The sequence below is a fragment of the Pelophylax lessonae genome (assembly GCF_965119305.1).
Source record: "Pelophylax lessonae genome assembly, chromosome: 11".
NCBI lineage: Eukaryota > Metazoa > Chordata > Amphibia > Anura > Ranidae > Pelophylax > Pelophylax lessonae.
Genome location: NC_138778.1, coordinates 11,890,296 through 11,909,749, shown reverse-complemented (window position 1 = coordinate 11,909,749; position 19,454 = coordinate 11,890,296). Strand labels below are relative to the sequence as shown.

The following is a 19,454-nucleotide window of genomic DNA, read 5'->3' as shown; positions in this document are numbered from 1 at the left end:
TCCACTCGCCCGATTATGTCATCCATTCAGCAGGGCAGTGGGTGGGAGGAGCGGCAAGATCGGAATGGAGAGCTCCTCCCGCCCCCTGCCCTGCTGAAAGGATGACATGGTCAGAAGGGCAGGACACACGGACTGATCACAGCCTCTGCCCTGCCAAAGGAAGGAGTCCTGTGCAGGGGAGGCAGAGATTATGTGTAATGTTAGAGAAGAAAGAGGGGGGAGGGCAGACTGCAGGGGCACAGTGACAGAGGAGGCTGTGATTGCTATGGGTCCCTGGTTTGAAAAAAAAGGTTGGGGACCGCTGCATTAGGACACACTTTTATGTTATCTGTATTGTATTTTCTTTTGTCTACAAAGCAATTTAGGACAGGTATTCATTTAATAAAATCCTTATTTGTAGAACAAACAAATCGGTGGTTGATACAAGTTTTTTTTTTTTTTTTTTAATTGCTGGTAAAAGGTCTAAGTTAGATCTGAGAATTTCCATTTTCTGTTTCTGTCTCTGGGTTTGTCCTTGGGGAAAAAAAAAAAAAAGTATAATCTAACTGGATACATGTAGTCGTTGCATAGTTACATAGTTAGTGAGGTTGAAAAAAGACATCAGTCCATCCAGTTCAACCTATGATGTGTGTGTGTGTTTGTTTTTAACTGTACATTGTATACCCCTCTATGTTGTACATTGTATACCCCTGTATGTTGTGGTCTTTAAGGTGTCCATCTAATAGTTTTTTGAAACTATCAATGCTCCCTGCTGATACGACTGCTTGTGGAAGAGAATTCCACATCCTTACCGCTCTTACAGTGAAGAACCCCTTATGCACTTTAAGGTTAAACCGCCTTTCCTCAAGTTTTAGTGAGTGGCCACGTGTCTTATTGTATCTCCTTTCTCTGAATAGTTTGTTCCTTATGCTCGGGTCGCCAGTACAGTATTTGTACATTGATATCATATCCCCCCTCGTTGAGATGATATGTGCAGTTTTACTAACACATATCAAAGTTGCAAAATTGGGTTTGGGCATTAAGGTTTATTTTAACCAAGAAGTGGTTAAAATCATTTATATTATTATATTCCTATTGTAATAAAAACTCACATTCTGATTCTGCCTTCAGCACGGATTACTGAATAATTGTGCATTCTCGTTTGAAATGATTGTTAAAGGCTAAAAAGTAAACGGAATGTGGGCTGGGCCAGCACATAGCACACGCTATACATTGCTGTCATCACTAGGCGTGGGTCAAAGATTGGGATGACAAGGAGGAGGAAGTGAGTTGTTCTTTGCACCGTCTTTGTGCAAACAAACCTACTGCTTGGATTTTCAGCGTTCGCTTCCCATTCCAGCTCGGCGCGATGGCTTCCAGTGACTTACGAGAAGAACTAGACTGCTCTATTTGCCTGGAAATTTATACGGATCCTATAACACTGAGATGTGGACACAACTTCTGCCGCATCTGTATCGAGGACTTTCTGAGGACACAGGAAAGAACAGGGGTTTATAGCTGTCCTGAATGCAGGGAAGAGTTTCAAGATTGCTCTGATATGAGGAAGAACAAAACCCTGTACAACATAGCCCAGCATTTCCTGTCTATTCAGCCTGATCAGACGGAGACTGAGATCTACTGTACTTACTGCGACTCTACAGTCCCCGCCGTTAAGTCCTGCCTGCAGTGTGAGACCTCAATGTGCGATGATCACCTGAGGAAACACAACAAATCAGTACAACATGCTTTAGTTCCACCAGCCAGGTCTACAAGGGATGAAAAACGGACTATCCATAAGAAGATCTGTACTGAGGACTCTTCTTGTATCGGTGAGTCCTGCAAGCTTGGTGGAGAACACAGAGGACACCAAGTGGAGTCACTGGATGAGGCCTCTGAGAAGGACAAACTTAAAAAAATTCTGGAGGAACTGACAGCAAGGAGAGAAGAAACCGAGGAAAAGGTCCATAAACTGCAGGAATGCAAGAGAGAGGTACAAGAAAAAGCAGCCAGTGTAACAGAGAGAGCTACCGGATTATTTCGAGAAATCAGGAGACACCTGGAAGATCTCGAGAAGAGAGTTATGACTGCAATTGCCAACAAGGAATTGCAGACCTTGCAATCGTTCTCGGATCGAATTCGGCAGCTGGAGGTGCAGAAGGAGAAGCTGTCTAGGACGATGAATCACATTGAAGAGAAGTGCAACAAGACCGACCCAATGACCATCTTACAGGAACCGAACAGTCGAGACATCTTGGAGGACACATTGGAGGATACAGAGGCAAGAGAAGAGAAACCGGTCCATGATGGAGATCTGGGTGAGAATCAGATCTTTGAGACATTGACTACAGGTTTATCTGACATTATATCCATTGTAAAACAAAATATTTGTGCCCTGAAGGATTCAGAAATCAAACTGGATATAAATACAGCTGGAAACCGAGTCGTTATTTCTGGAGACTTGAAAACCGTGTCTTGGTCAGAAGAGAACCAAGGCCGCACCGAGACAGCAGAGAGATTTGAGTATTACCAAGTCCTGAGTACCAGGAGATTCTCGTCAGGCCAGCACCATTGGGAGATGGACACCAGCGACCCAGTGCGGTGGAGACTTGGGCTGTGCTACCCCAGTACCACCAGAAGGGGTGGGCAATCGCTCTTCGGGAACAACACTGCATCCTGGTGTTTACGCTGGTGTGACAACAAGCTAACGGCAATGTATAATGGTAAAGTTACCCATTTACCGCACAGAATCTCCCATCGTAAAATAAGAATACATCTGGATTATGAGGCCGGGAAGATCTCCTTTTTTGAGCTGTGTGACCAAATTCGGCACCTCCACACCTTCACCACCACCTTCACTGAGCCCCTCCATGCCGCGTTCTGTGTCTGGACAGGATGGGTGCGAGTCCTGAGCTAAGAAAACACACATTTTTAGGTTTATTACTTTTTATTTTTTCCTTACCGCATTTAAACTGAAGTTGAGCAAGGAAAAAAAAATCATCACAAGGGATATTACTTGATGTGTCCCTTGTGCTGCTGGTTCCTGCTTTAGTTGAAATCAACAGAAAACATCAATCCAACTCAGTTATGGGTGGAGGGTGCCATCATCCCTTGTAAATACAAATTATACCAATGTTCCTCAAAGTCCTTTTAGAGGAACATTGGCTTCCTCCTCTGATCCCCTCCGCCATAATCTTCCGGTGCAGCAGGTGGGGTTAAAAAAGCTGATGGATGTATGACAGACACTAATGCCAACTATGCCTGTATGAAGCCGTACTATAGGGGGGGTGGAAAGGGCAGGCATAGTCGCACTCTTGAAATTTCCTTTGGTTCCTTTAATCCCCACAGCACCTCAAGATTATAGTGGCAGGGGTGGGGGATCAGAGGAGGAAGGTTTCAACTAGCAGCACAAGGGACACAGCACGTTGACTGTAAGCAGGGCTTTTTTTCTCAGAAAATAGGTGCAGGAACTTAACCACAACCACCCAAAACCCTCCAAACTACATCAAATAGTGACTGTGGTCAAATTTTAACAGTGGAAGGGTTTTTAAAAGGGCATTAGATACCAGGAGTGTATTATGTACAGCGTGCAGAGTTTGGGGGGGGGGGGGGGGGGTGGGTGTTCCACACTAAGTTCATGGGTGTGCTACCTGCAGAGTTTGGGGGGTGCGCTGCATACAGAGTGCAGAGTTCAGGGATGCGCTGCACACAGAGTGCAAAGTTCAGGGGTGCGCTGCACAAAGTGCAAAGTTCAGGGGTGCGCTGCACAGAGAGTGCAAAGTTCAGGGGTGCAAAAAGAGTAAAGAGTTCAGGGGTGCGCTGCACAGAGAGTGCAGAGTTCAGGGATGCGCTGCACAAAGTGCAAAGTTCAGGGGTGTGCTGTACACAGAGTGCAGAGTTTAGGGGTGAGTTACACACAGTGCAAAGTTCAGGGGTGTACTACACATAGAGTGCAGAGTTCAGCCTTCTTCTACAGCTGCTTACCTCTGCACCCCCCATCCACATCTCACTTTCACCCCCTCTTCAGCTTTGACCTCTGCATGAACTCCCCTTCTAGTACCCCCACACACTGTAGGTGGCTCTGCCTCTCTCACTTGCAGGGAGATCATCCAGTGGGGGTTTTTGATGCACCCTGGGCCCCTGCATCTCCCTTGTCCCCATCCTGCACTCAGTGGGAGCCATTGGGAGACAAGCTATTACTTGTAAACACAGAAGCCGGACTTCTGTGTTTACAAGTGATAGTGTTGAGCAGTGGCAGCCCGTCCAGTAGGGGTGCAAGGGCGCCGTCCCCCCATCCATGCGTATGGCCCCCTAATCTATATGCAGGGCGCCGGATGCATGCATTCCAAGGGTTTTTTTTTTTTTTTTGAAGCATGTGATTAGAGCCAGAGGCTCTAATAGCCTTGAAAAAAGGGTGGGCTTGGGGAGCAGAGCACTGCGCCCTGAGCCCACCCAGTTGTGTGACAATAGTGAATGAATTTTCGCTATTGTCACACTGATTCTCCTCCCAGCCAATCTGGAAGCGGGTCCTGAGACCTGTTTCCCGATTGGTCGAAAGGAGAAGCCATCCTATTAGCGAAGGAGGAGGGAGGAAACAGCCACCGTGATGCCGAAGAAACGCAGGGGAACTCCGACCAATGAAGGAGGGGACACAGAGGAGACTGACGGGGGAGCGGCCGCTGCCTCCACATATCAGTCTCTGGGGGGCAGCACAGGGTTGGTGAGCCGGCGACCGGGGGGGGGGGGGGGATGTGTGGGTATGGTGCGTGGTGCAGGCTGGATCGACGGGGGGGGGGGGGGGGGGGGGAGGGTCCGTAGTTAGGTCCATCTGACGCCACCTATCCCCCCCACCGATGGAGCACCAGCCACCCCCAGTAGTGAGCAGGGAGCGGAGGGCCTGAGCCAGAGGTGTGGAAAGTTCCAGCTGAAAGAAAGCCCTTACTGTAAGTAATGTCCCTTGTGCTGATTTTTTTTTTTTATTTAGGATGTGGACAGTACTTTGGTAGGGTGCCCACAAACACTAAGATATGCAAGCAGCAATACATCTGTCCTGACCAAAGATCCAAGGATCTGATTGGATTGAGATTTAAAGCGGAGTTCCACCCCCCCCCCCCCCCTCCTGAAATTAAAAGTCAGCAGCTACACATACTGTACACACACTGTAGCTGCTGACTTTTAATATTAGGACACTTACCTGTCCTGGAATCCAGCGATGTCAGCACCGCAGCCCATGTTTCCAGCAGTGAAGCCTTGTGGCTCCACGGCTGGGTCCCTACTGCGCATGCGCGTAGCGCGCTGCGCTCGGTAATAGGCCTGGAAGGAGAGGGAGGAGGAGGGGGCCGATCCTCTGACGTACCCCGCCATGGCGAGATCCGACGGAAGTGGGGACAGGGTACCTGTCAAAAACAGGTACCCGCTCCCCCCTCCCCCCTGAAAGGTGGGGGCACCAGAGGGGGGAGGAGACAGGTAAGTGGAAGTTTCACATTTGAGTGGAACTCCGCTTTAAAGCTGGATACACACTATACAACTTTTGTTGTTAAATTTTCCTTTAGATTTACCTTCAACTATGTAGTGCAAGAACCTGCCTGACTGCATACCATACAAAACTGAAAGTGTTTAGGTTTGACCTCATATTATATGGTTTTGGTAAAATCTAAAGGAAAAAATCTAAAGACAATTGTATAGTGTGTATCCAGCCAGGGCTGTCTTTAACACAAGGCAAAACGGGCAGCTGCCCCGGGTCCAGTCATTCTTGTGGGGCCCAAAGCAGCTGCCCCCTGAGCCCACAAATAGTTGATAAGTGGATTCAAGAGAGCCCAAGAAAATGTTTGCCCAGGGTCCAATCAAAATTAAAGACGCCCCTGTATCCAGCTTAATACTGGGTGTTCACAGACTGTTCGATCTTTGGAAAGCCAGGTGATCGGTTTATAACATTTGCTGCAATGACCTTTCTCACGAACCTGAGCAGCATTACAGCCCATGTGCAGAAACCAGATCGTTCCCTTCTCTATAGCAAACGATCATTTATTATTTATGCAGATCCTCCAATGTGTCATAAAAAATGCATTCTTTTTCCAAATATTGGCTGTGTATGTGCAATTGCAGCCACAAAATATTGCAGAAACGGAAAAGCTGATTTTAGTTACCCGATTGAAAGCTGAAAAAGGCTTTTTCCTCTGTCGGTATAACCATATAGGAGAATCTGAGATTTTAAATATGAACTACATTGTTAATTGTGACCAAGTAGCAATTGTTTTATGCTAAACTCAATGCATATACAAATAAAGACAAATTAATTAAATTCTGTATTCTTAAATGTATTGTTTGAATTCCAGCAATGTACCTGAATTGGACCTGAACATGGTATCAGCTTCTTGCAGTCTCTATACAGCAGAGCTCAGAGAAACAACTCTGGGGGAACCAATCAGGTGTGCTCATGTACCGACAAGGCTCATGCTGATAGGAGGAGGGAGCATAGTGACAAAGAGGCTGTCAATATTAATCACTTCAGCTCCGGTTCTCTTCCACAAGCAGTCGTATCAGCAGGGAGCATTGATAGTTTAAAAAACTATTAGATGGGCACCTTAAAGACCACAACATACAGGGGTATACAATGTACAACATACAGGGGTATGCAATGTACAACATACAGGGGTATGCAATGTACAACATACAGGGGTATGCAATGTACAACATACAGGGGTATGCAATGTACAACATACAGGGGTATGCAATGTACAACATACAGGGGTATGCAATGTACAACATACAGGAGTATGCAATGTACAACATACAGGGGGTATACAATGTACAACATACAGGGGTATACAATGTACAACATACAGGGGTATACAATGTACAACATACAGGGGGTATACAATGTACAACATACAGGGGTATACAATGTACAACATACAGGGGTATACAATGTACAACATACAGGGGTATACAATGTACAACATACAGGGGGATACAATGTACAACATACAGGGGGTATACAATGTACAACATACAGGGGTATACAATGTACAACATACAGGGGGTATACAATGTACAACATACAGGGGTATACAATGTACAACATAGAGGAGTATGCAATGTACAACATAGAGGAGTATGCAATGTACAACATACAGGGGGTATACAATGTACAACATACAGGGGGTATACAATGTACAACATACAGGGGTATACAATGTACGGTTAACAGCAAGCACACACACATCATAGGTTGAACTGGATGGACGGATGTCTTTTTTCAACCTCACTAACTATAAGGTTTTACCCCCTTAATGACAGGCCATTTTTTTTGCGATCCGGCACTGTGTTACTTAAACGAAAAATTGCGCGGTTGTGCGACGCTGTACCCAAATACAATTGATGTCCTTTTTTCCCCCCACAAATAGAGCTTTCTTTTGGTGTTATTTGATCACCTCTGCGGTTTTTAGATTTTGCGCTATAAACAACAAAAAAAGAGACAATTTTGAAGAAAAAAAAAAACACCAATATTTTTTACTTTCTGCTATAAAACATTCCCAATAAAAAAAAAAATCTATTTTTTTTTATCAGTTTAGGCCAATTTTTATTCTGATACATTTTCTTGGTAAAAAAAAAAAAAAATATCCAAATAAGCGTATTTTAATTGTTTGCGCAAAAGTTATCGCGCCTACAAACTACGGGACAGATTTTTGGACTTTTTATCGTTTGTTTTTACTAGCAATGGCGGCGATCAGCGAATTTTAGCGGGACTGCAACATTCCGGCGGACAGATCGGACCCCTAACTGACATTTTTGACACTTTTTGGGGATCAGTGACATTACTACAGTAATCAGTGCTAAAGAATATGCACTGTTACTGTATAAATGACACTGGTAGGGAAGGGGTTAATACTGGGGGCGATCAAAGGGGGTTAATGTATTTCTAATAGTGCTTACTGACTGTGGGGGGGGGGGCTCTGTGACAGGTACACAGAGATTGGGGTTGTAGCTTAGATGAAACTGCTGATCTCTCCCTGCCTGTGTGACAGAAGACTCTCCTGCTTTGTTTACATAAGCAGGCGGGTCTTCTGTCGGTTTCTCTGATGATTGCGGGAGGCCGGCGACGATTGCCGCTGCTCCTCCCGTGGCCCGCCTCCCGCTGGACCACATGCACAAAATTACGCAGATGTACGTGATTTTGCACAGCCGAGCCGCCCTGCCGCACAAATCTGCGTGGGGCAGTCGGCAAGTGGTTAACTAACTATCCCTTTACAGGCTGGGGGGGGCAATCAAAACCTGGGATCTCCTGACTTGCCACACAGGGCTTTGATGTGAGGACTAGATGGGCAGAAATACAAATCCTTTTACAGGTACACCAGCCCTTTTAGGTTCACTCTTTCTGGTGCAAATCGGCTTCAAAAAAGCTCATTTACACCAGATAAAACAGTGCATGAATATGTGACTATTACGCTATTACGCTATTAATTCCTATGACATTGCGGCGGACAGATTGGACCCCTAACTGACATTTTTGACACTTTTGGGGGGACCAGTGACATTACTACAGTAATCAGTGCTAAAAAATATGCACTGTTACTGTAACAATGACACTGGCAGGGAAGGGGTTAACCTAGTGGGTGATCAAGGGGTTAAATGTGTACCTAGTGGAGTGATTCTAACTGTATGGGGGGTGTGGCTTGTGAAATGACCATAGAGACATGTGATCCTATATAGAAGGATCACAGGCGCTCTGTGATCATTCCAGAGAGAACGGTCAGCTGTGTTTACAACCGACCGTCCTTCTCTCTTAGCGGGGAGCGATCGCGGATGGCTTGCGGCAAAATCGGTGCTGCCTGCCCCGTGCATCGGAGTCCCCGCTGCCAAGGAGCGCGCTGGTGGAGGCGTGCGTTTGCCCCCCTAGCTGCAGGGCTACGTCAGTTTATGCAGGAGGGCCAGCCTGCCGCAGTAAATCTGCGGCGGGCAATCCGAAAGAGGTTAACCACTGTAGCCCCAGCCGCCGCAGATATACTGCAGCAAGCTGGCGCTCCCAGGCAAAGTGCCGTACATTTATGGCACTCACCTGGGTGGAGCTAGGGGGCGATCACGCGTCGCCTGAGGTGCGCTTCCGCCCCCGCTCGTCAGCTGGGGAGCCAGTGCGTTTGACCAGCAGCTCCGATGGCCGCCGGCACTCGCAATCTCCCGCCGCTGAAAGAGAAGGACGGAGGGCTGAAGTAAACACAGCCGTCTGTCATTCTCACTGAAGTGATCACAGAGGCTATGTGATCCTGCTATGTAGGATCGCATGTCTCTGTGATTACTTCACAAGCCACGCCCCTTGACAGTTAGAATCACTCCCCTAAGGACACATTTAACACACTTAACCCCTTCCATGCCAGTGTCATTTTTATAGTAACAGTGAATATATATAGCACTGATTACTGTAGTAATGTCACTGGTACCCCTAAAAGTGTCAAAAATGTCAGTTAGGGGTCCGATCTGTCCGCCGCAATGTCGCAGTCCCGCAAAAAAAAAAAAAAAAAAAAAAAAACGCAGATCGCCGCCATTACTAGTAAAAAAAAAAAAAAAAAAAATTATAATAAAAATGAAATCTTTCCTGTAGTTAGTAAACGCAATAACTTTTGCGCAAACCAATCAAAATACGCTTATTGCGATTTTTTTTTTTTTACCAAAAATATGTAGCAGAAAACAAATTGGCCTAAAATGTTAAAAAATTTTGATTTTTACTTTTTTTTTTTTTGAGAATTTCATATAAAAAAATGTGAAAAATATTTTTTCAAAATTGTCGCTCTTTTTTTGTTTATAGCGCAAAAAATAAAAAATCGCACAGGTGATCAAATCCCACCAAAAGAAAGCCCTGTTTGTGGGAAAAAAAGGACGTCAATTTCATTTGGGTACAGCGTCGCACGACCGCGCAATTGTCCGTTAAATTCACGCAGTGCCGAATCGTAAAATATGGCCTGGTCAGAAATGGGGTAAAATTTTCCGGTCTTAAAGCAGGTTAAAAATACGCTCATTGAAAATTTTTTTGTCAAAGACATATAGCTAAATACATTTTGGCCTAAATATATGACAAAAATTGAATATATTGGATATTTTTTAACTGTCAAAGTAGAAAAATATTGTTATTTTTTCAAAATTGTCGCTCTTTTTTTATTAATATCGCAAAAAATGAAAAGCGCAGAGGTGATCAAATACCACCAAAAGAAAGCTCTGTTTGTGGGAAAAAAAGGACGTAAATTTAGTTTGGGTACGGCGTCGCATGACCGCGCAATTGTCAGTTAAAGTCGCACAGTGCCAAGTTGCAAAAAGTGGCCTGGACGTAAAGCAGGAAAATCCTCCGGGGCTTAAGTGTTTAAAATATATAATTTTTTTTTAATGAAAAATAAAATGTAAAAAACAATTAAAAATGATTAATTCACACAGATTCTCTGTTATGTTTGTGTCGGCTAATAATGATTTGTGTATTTTTTGTGAAAATATTGTCTTGATATAATAGGGGGGCCCCTGCCAGGTAGGCTGTAGGGGGCCCCTGCCAGGTAGGCTGTAGGGGGCCCCGTGATTTCTAACAGCAGCCCCAGTCATAGTATACAGTGAGACATTGTGAACAAAGGTCACTTCACCCGCAAAGTCACATGCAGGCCATATATAGCAGGAGAAGACAATGACCTTCTATTAAAGGCAATAAATAAAGGTGTTGGCGCTCACAGTGCGGGGGGATGTTTGAGCAGACAAAAAGTCTTGTGCAATAGGTTAGCGATAAACCAGTATTATGTACATAAACACATCGTATAGCAAAAAATGTGTGCACGAGAAATGCAATACAGAAAATAAAAGTCCAATGTGACAATACCCCAACACCAAAAAAAATAATATTTTGTTGTATAAAAAGTGCTTTGGTGTCTTCCCAATACTTACATAGTTACATAGTAGGTGAGGTTGAATAAAGACAATGGTCCATCCAGTTCAACCTGTGTAGGTGTGTGTGGCTGTTATCATCTCACATACCCCTGAATGTTCTGATCCTTAACCACTTAAGCCCCGGAAGATTTTACCCCCATTCCAACCAGGGGGTATTTTGCAATTCGGCACTGCGTGACTTTAAACGGACATTTGCGCGGTCGTGCGACGCTTTACCTAAACAAATTTAGGCGTCCTTTTTTTCCCACAAACAGAGCTTTCTTTTGGTGGTATTTGATGACCCGTGCGATTTTTTGATCACGCGCTATAAACAAAAAAAAAGAGCGTAAATTTTGCAAAAATAGCAATATTTTTCACATTTTTTTATATGAAATTTCCCCCAAAAAAAATGTCAAAATCAAAATTTTTTAACATTTTCGGCCAATTTGTTTTATGCTACCTATGTTTGGTAAAAAAAAAAAAAAAAAAAAAAAAAAAAATCGCAAAAAGCGTATTTTGATTGGTTTGCGCAAAAGTTATCGCGTTTACTAACAAAGGGAAAGATTTTTGTCATTTTTGTTGTTTTTTTTTTTTTAACGCGTAATGGCGGCGATCTGCGATTTTTTTTTGCGGTGCTGCGACATTGGGGCGGACAGATCGATTCCATTCCCAATCCCTTGACTGACATTTGTGACACTTTTGGGGTTACCAGTGACATTTCTACAGTAATCAGTGCTATATATATGCACTGTTACTGTAAAAATACACTGGTAGTGAAGGGTTTAACTTTATTTGGGAGGGAGGGGCTGTGTGTATCCCTAGGGGGCGTGCTTTCTACTGTGATTGGCTGTGGCTTGAGCTGTAAGGACACTGATCAACGGATCTACATACTAGATCCGTGTGATCAGTGTCTTTACAGCGAGGAGAATGACAGGTGGCTTGTTTACACAAGCTGCCTGACATTCTCCCTCTCCCCCGCCGATCGCTGAGTGACCGGCGGACATCGGGTCCGCTGGTCACACGCGCGGGGGGGGGGTCCGTGACCACGCGGGCGCGCGCCTCCGGCGGCGCGTGCTCGCTCCCTAGACACTCACAAGCTAGTGACGTAGCCCTACGTCACTTTGCCTGTGAGGGGCTGACCGCCGACGTAGATCGGCGTTAGGCAGTCGGACAAGTGGTTAAGATGTACGTCTAAGAGTCTTTTGAAAGCCACCATACTTCCTGCAGAAACCACCTCTTGTGGTAGAGAATTCCACAATCTTGTAGCCCTAACAGTAAAGAACCCCCCACGTTGCCTGAGGTTAAAACGCTTCTCCTCTAATCGCATTGTATGCCCTCGATTCCTCATGCAATCCTTTCTACTGAACAGCTTTTTTTCTAAGCTGAGATCCCCATTGAGATATTTAAAAATTGCTATCATGTCCCCGATCAGGCGTCTCTTCTCCAGGGAGAATAAATCAAGCGATTGCAGACGCTCTTCATAAATAAGGTCCTCCAATCCCCTAATTAGTTTAGTTGCCCTTCTCTGGACTCTCTCCAGCTCCAACACATCCCTCCTGAGGACTGGCGACCAGAACTGGACAGAATACTCCAGATGCGGTCGGACCAGAGTTTTATTAATACTTCACCACGAGTGCTCATTTGGTAGATGGCAACTCACCAATGGTGTTTAACCTCTTTTTACCGAAGGCCAAAATTGTGCTTGTGGAAAAACCAGATTGGTTCCTGGGTTAGCACCCCTCCATTTTTATTTAAAAATAAAATAAAAATGAATGTAAGGTGGATGTGAACCCTCTCCTATACCCAGTGAAGTGAACAGCTTCAGATGATACACAGAGATTACATAGTTGCCAACATTTGAAAAAATTTTCCAGGGACACTCTGCAGCACAGCAATCAATTACTTACCACACCCACTTCCCTGAAGCTCCGCCCACTCCACATAATTAATATTCGCCTACTTATATAGAGAGAATTACAGGAAATTAAAAAGGGGATTTCAAACTTAAGGCCACAGTAGCAGAGTTGGAATAATTCTCCCATTCAGCTGCACTACTTCTGCGTAACATTTACGGGCAGCCCGATTAGCAGGCGCTTCCAGGGACAATGTAGATTACCCGGGACAGGCTCCTGTTTGCAGGGACTGTCCCTGCAAAAACAGTACAGTTGGCAAGTATGAGATTGAAACAAATCTCCCTACATAGGTTTTACATGTATATCTGCGGTCTTCAACTTTCTAGTGCACATCGTGTTGAGACTTTTTTTTCTTCCTGTTCAGCACTGGGTGTGGAGTCTTGGCACACTCTGTGAAAGCTGATTGGAGGAAAGGCACACGCCCTACTCCACATAGGCAGAGGAACAAAGAAATATGCAGAGCTGTGCTGTGAATAGACCAGCTCTCTGCTAATCTATGTATAGCACCCACTCTGATACAAATTTTAGGCTGATTTTATCTCGGTTGTCGGAGAACTTGTCAGAATTCATCATGCTGATCACAGAAGAATGGAGCAGCAGAAAGACAAGCGACTCATGGCTTTGGAAAGGGCTATGGTAAATATATATATATATATATATATATATATATATATATATATATATATATATATTAATATAAATGGTATGGTATAATACTATTCCATCACCCTTTACAGAACCGCTATTCTCATACTTACAAAGTGTACGGCAAGGGTCTTCAAACTATGGTCCTCCAGTTGTTCAGGAACTACAATTCCCATCATGCCTAGTCATGTCTGTGAATGTCAGAGTTTTGCAATGCTTCATGGGATGTGTAGTTCCGCAACAGCTGGAGGGCCGGAGTTTGAGGATCCCTGGTGTACAGTATTGAATTTGAGTCAAAATCTTACTTTTAAAAACGCTGTCTGGGTGCGGCCATCTTGGATGTGGGCATCTGAAGCCGCAGTGTAATCTGCTGTGTCCTTCTTCCTGATTCCAGGGAGTGTTCTGGGAGTTCTTCCTGATTCCAGCCTCCTGGGAGTGATGACAAACAGCTCCCAGGATGCAATGCAAAGGCGGAAGTGATGTCGGTGGCCGCAGCCACAGAGGGGGGGGGGAGAAGGAGGAAGTACAATCAAAAATGCCCTGAAAATAAGGTAAGGGACCCCCGAAAAAAATTGAAAATGCCCAATTGTTGATCAGCATAGAGAGCACTCCAGGAATCACTAAAGTTGCAAAATAGTCCGGAACTCCACTTTAACCACTTGCCGACCGCTCACGTTGAGGGTACTGCGGCAAAGTGGCACGTTATCGTCCAGCGACGTAGACCTACGTCGCTGGACTCTCCTCCCATTGTGGGCGCCGCGCGCGTGCCGCCGGAGGCTCGCTCCCGCTGTATTCAGTCACAGCGGGAGTCAGGCCACGGGATGAGCGGCGGCGATCACCGCCGCTCTTCCCCAATCGTCGGGGATCGAGTGAGGAAATCCACCCGCTTGTGTAAACAAAGCGGGCGGATCTCCTAAGTGACAGGCAGGGACAGATTGCAGGGTTCAGCGTAGCTGAACCTGTGATCTGTGTCACACAGTCCCCTCCCCCCACACACGTCAGTAAGCACCAGGCATACATTAACCCCTTGATCACCAATAAAAGTTAACCCCTTCCCTGCCAGTGTCATTTTTACAGTAACAGTGCATATTTATAGCACTGATTACTGTAGTAATGTCACTGGTACCCCCAAAAGTGTCAAAAATGGCAGTCAAGGGTCCGATCTGTCCGCTGCAATGTCGCAGTCCCGCAAAAAAAAAAAAAAATTGCAGATCGCCGCCATTACTAGTTAAAAAAAAACAATAAAAGTGACATCAATTTGCCGTAGTTAGTAGCTGCGTTAACTTTTCCGCAAACCAATCAAAATACGCTTATTGCGATTTTTTTTTTACCAAAAATATGTAGCAGAAAACAAATTGGCCTAAAATGTAAAAAATTTTGATTTTTACATTTTTTTGGGGGGAATTTCATATAAAAAAATGTGAAAAATATTGTTATTTTTTCAAAATTGTCGCTCTTTTTTGTTTATAGCGCAAAAAGTAAAAATCGCACAGGTGATCAAATACCACCAAAAGAAAGCTCTATTTGTGGGGGAAAAAGGGACATAAATTTAATTTGGGTACAGCATCGCACGTCCACGCAATTGTCCGTTAAAATAACGCAGTGCCGAATCGCAAAATATGGCCTGGTCAGGAATGGGGTAAAATCTTTCGGTCTTAAAGCAGTTAAAAATACGCTCATTGAGAATTTTTTTGTCAAAGACATGTAGCTAAATACATTTTGGCCTAAATATATGACAAAAATTTTATATATTGGATATTTTTTAACTGTCAAAGTAGAAAAATATATTGTTATTTTTTCAAAATTGTTGCTTTTTTTTATTAATATCGCAAAAAATGAAAAGCGCAGAGGTGATCAAATACCACCAAAAGGAAGCTCTGTTTGTGGAAAAAAAAGGACGTAAATTTTGTTTGGGTACGGCGTTGCATGACCGCGCAATTGTCAGTTAAAGTTGCACAGTGCCGAATCGCAAAAAGCGGCCTGGACGTAAAGCAGGAAAATCCTCCGGTGGTAAAGTGGTTAAAGTCCCTTTGGGCCATCATTTTTTGTTTCTATATACTGTACTAAAATTGTAAAGAAAAGCAAAAATAACAAAATAAAGACTCAAATGCATGTCATTTCATATACATATTTATATATATATATTTACACACATATATACCATGTACAAAGCTACATTCTAAACCCCCTGGGGAAAGGGGGTCAATGATGGAAATAAATACTCCAATCCCTACATAACAAAATGATAATTTCCTGTCTGCAAAGTTAGCTCTTTCCAAAATAACAGGCAGCTTTTCAATGATGTATTTATCTATAGTCAGCTTAGGAAATGTTCAAACAGAAGACGGCAATGGAGGATTAAAACAGAATCAAAACAGGATTAGAAGTTTAAAAGGGAAAAAAATAAAATAAAAACAATTGCAAAACACAAAATTAATACAGACAAAAACTTAACAAAAAAAATTCCTTACAAGGAAAAAAAAAAAACATTTCTGCAAGGCATCAATTTCCATCCTTCTTGTCAAAGCCATTTTTATCAACAGAAATATACGATGTAAAGCCCCATTTATTCATTTTTATTAAATCCTTTGGTACATTTGTAATTAGGATGGAATAACTCTAGAATGTTCATATTTTTTTTTTTTTGTGGAGTTGTGATGTTTCCTTCACATGGAAAAGACATCTATGATACATGTGTGATGCTTCAAAGATAAAATACAACTCTCTATCCAAACATGTCATTTTTTTTTTTTATATATAAAAAACATAGCCGATAAGTCTATAAGTACAATAACATTGTGAGCACATTAGCGTGTGAAATATATGTATATAAACAAGTTAGTGTTACAGTATCTCAAACTTATATAAAAAGTTATTTTAATATTATATAAAATACAATTCAGCAATGCATGACTCAAGTTTTAAGAATGTACAATGTTTGACTTCTGCAAGGACGATTATTATACGAACAAAGTGCAAAAAAAAATCCACCCAATAGGTTTTGGCAGAAGTATTCAATATGGGTTTTCGAAAAGTGAAGAAATGAAGTGTATATGAATTGTAAAAAAAAAAAAAAAAAAAAATAGAAGAGAAAAAAAAAATAGAAGAGAAAAAAAAAAGAGAAAAAAAAAAATAGAAGAGAAAAAAAGAGAAAAAAAAAATAGAAGAGAAAAAAAAGAGAAAAAAATAGAAGAGAAAAAAAAATAGAAGAGAGAAAAAAAAAAAAAAAAAAAAAAAAAAAAAAAAACTTACCCTTCTTTCTTTTAAAAAGTTACCATATATAGTCATGTGAAAAAAAAAAAAAGTAAGTATATTCCATGGAAATTGACTTTTTTTAATATAAGTGACGTTAGATCTTCATTCAAACAAAGCCTACAGATAAAGTGATATACATGAATATAAAATGATATTAATATGAATAAATAAATGATTGATTATTCTAATTGAAAATGCTAAATTGTCATGTGAAAAAAATTAAGCACACCCTTATGTTTGCCACCACTATAAATCCAATAAATTAGAATCTAGAGAAAAGAAATGCTAGAATACTAACTAGTCAGTACCAGTTTACCAGGAATAAACCACTTCTAATGTTGGGTGGCCCATGTTTTGGATGTTGCTGCTATATGTAAAACTATTAGTTTAGGGTTTTTTTTTACATTTTAGAATGGGGTGCCTCGAGATTGTGCAGAATTTTAAAGAGTGCTGCAACTGAAAAAAGGTTGATTATGGGCACTCGACAGAAGAGGGAGGGGCCAGGAGCGCCGGTGAGGGACCGGAGAAGAGGCGGATCCAGGCTGCTTTGTGCAAAACCAACCGCACACAGGAGGGAAGTATAACATGTATGTTAATTTTTAAAGAAAAAAAACAAGACTTTAATATCAATTTAAAGAAATATTAGTTTGCCAAGGAACTTGTAGGCAAAGAACAATGTGGCTAAACATAAAAACTCTAGGGGTCCTTCTTCCATTCAAACCCAAAGATGTGGGGAATGGTAGTACTGGTAAAGCAATTACCGCACTGTCCGGTAGGAACGGGTATCTCTACAACTGGGATATTGGCAAAAAATAAAAATGGGGGATCCCTCACAAGAGGGGTACCCTAGAAAGAAGTTGTAACTGGGATATTGCCAAAACATAAAAAAGGGGGATTGCTCACAAGAGGGGTACCCTAGAAAGAAGTGGTAACTGGGATATTGCCAAAAATTTAAAATGGGGGATCCCTCACAAGCGGGGTACCCTAGAAAGAAGTTGAAAAAATCCACCAAGGAATGGCTCGAAAAAAAAGGAAAGGTTATGGACTGGCCCTAGTCAATGTCCTGATATAAATCCCGATGAGACGCTGTGGGGGAAAGGATATGAAATATACGAGTCCATACAAGGAAACCAAATACACCCTAAAACTGAAAGAATTTTGTTAAAATTTTTGATTGGCCAGGGAATGGTGGGCAGTAACTTAAAACTCTACAAGAATTTTGCATGGTTTAAATGGTCAAAAATTAGGATGGCCAGAGAATGTTGGGCAGTAACGTAAAACTCTACAAGAATTCATTCCTGCTAAAACACCAGCCAACCAGGCCAAGGGTGCACTTACTTTTTCCCCACTGTACCTATTAATATTTTTGTTAAATAATTGAAACTGCAAATTGTCTTGCATTTTTATTCATGTATATCACTTTTATCTGTGGGAATTATGTAAATACCTGTTTTTAAAATTCAAATTTCCCTGGTAATAACTTTTTCAAATGACTTTAACTATTATACTTTTTTTTCTTTTTAAGGAAATCCTTCATTTTTCAAGTAAAAAAAAAAAAAAAAAAACATTAAAATGGGTAACGTTAAGTGGTCTCGGGAAAAAAAAAAAAAAAAAAAAAAATCGAGAAAATGGTGTTGAGCTATGCACACTAAAAAAAGGTTATCGGCTATTTTAGCAATTATAGAATACGTTAAAAATTTAAAGTGCTAGTAAGTGGTAGACAACACTTTTCGGAAACAGCAGGTTCGTGGTACATGGATTTGTTCTGAAAACTAAGCGGAGGAACAGGAGGAGAAAACAATCAATCCAGAATTCTGTCCAGGGATTTTACAATCGTTGCAAACCGGAATATCTGGAAGCATAATACTGAAGAAAAAAAAAAAAAAAAAAAACCCCACAAAATCGAATTCTATTGATTTTATCTGCAACACAAAATTCGGTGTTCTACAAAATTGCAAATTTGGGAAGGCGTTTTCCTCTACTATAAAGCATGTCACACCGACAAACAGTTCAGTCCTTTGAATGGCACAAGCTTTGCCCATAGGAGGATTACCAAAAATAATTGCAAGTTCGTAAAAGTGAATATAGTTCTATGTTTATATATTGATAGCGTTTAAGGCAAAATGCAAAGCTTTTTTTTTTTTTTTATATTTTAAATAAAACTTCTACAATAAATATCTGGAAACTTTACAGATCGGAGGTCGCCGCAGTTGGGTTGCAAGCTTTTTAATATTTTTTTTTGGTTCACACCTATGCGTTTTTTTTTTTTTTCAGTGCTTTTTTTTTCTCAGAAATGCACTACAGTCCATTTAACCTCTTCAGCACCAGGAGATTTTACCCCCTTCATGACCAGGCCATTTTTTGCGATACGGCACTGCGTTACTTTAACTGATAATTATGTGGTCGTGCGACGCTGTACAAAAAAAAAAAAAATAAATGTCCTTTTTTTCCCCCCACAAATAGAACTTTCTTTTGGTGGTATTTGATCATCTCTGAGTTTCTTTTTTTCCCCCCGCTATAAACAAAAAAGAGCGACAATTCTAAAAAAAAAAAAAAAAAAAAATAATATTATATATATATATATATATATATATATATATATATATATATATATATATATATATATATATATATATATATATATTTTTTTTTTTTTTTTTCACTTTCTGCTATAGAACAATGCCAAAAAAAATTTTCTATTTGGGTACAGCATCGAACAACTGCGCAATTATCAGTAAAATAACGCAGTGCCGAATCGCAAAAAATAGC

At 41.8% G+C, this 19,454-nt stretch overlaps 1 protein-coding gene across 1 annotated transcript; it reads left to right on the top strand.

Moving 5' to 3' along the window:
- Nucleotides 1–1,263: 1,263 nt before the first annotated feature.
- On the top strand, nucleotides 1,264–2,893 carry LOC309567113 (E3 ubiquitin-protein ligase TRIM39-like; the record flags this gene model as incomplete). The annotated part of the gene is made up of 1 exon (XM_082272443.1): nucleotides 1,264–2,893. The coding sequence occupies exon 1, from the start codon at nucleotides 1,349–1,351 to the stop codon at nucleotides 2,891–2,893; it is 1,545 nt and encodes a 514-aa protein (XP_082128569.1). The 5' UTR covers nucleotides 1,264–1,348.
- Between the last annotated feature and the right edge of the window lie 16,561 nt (nucleotides 2,894–19,454).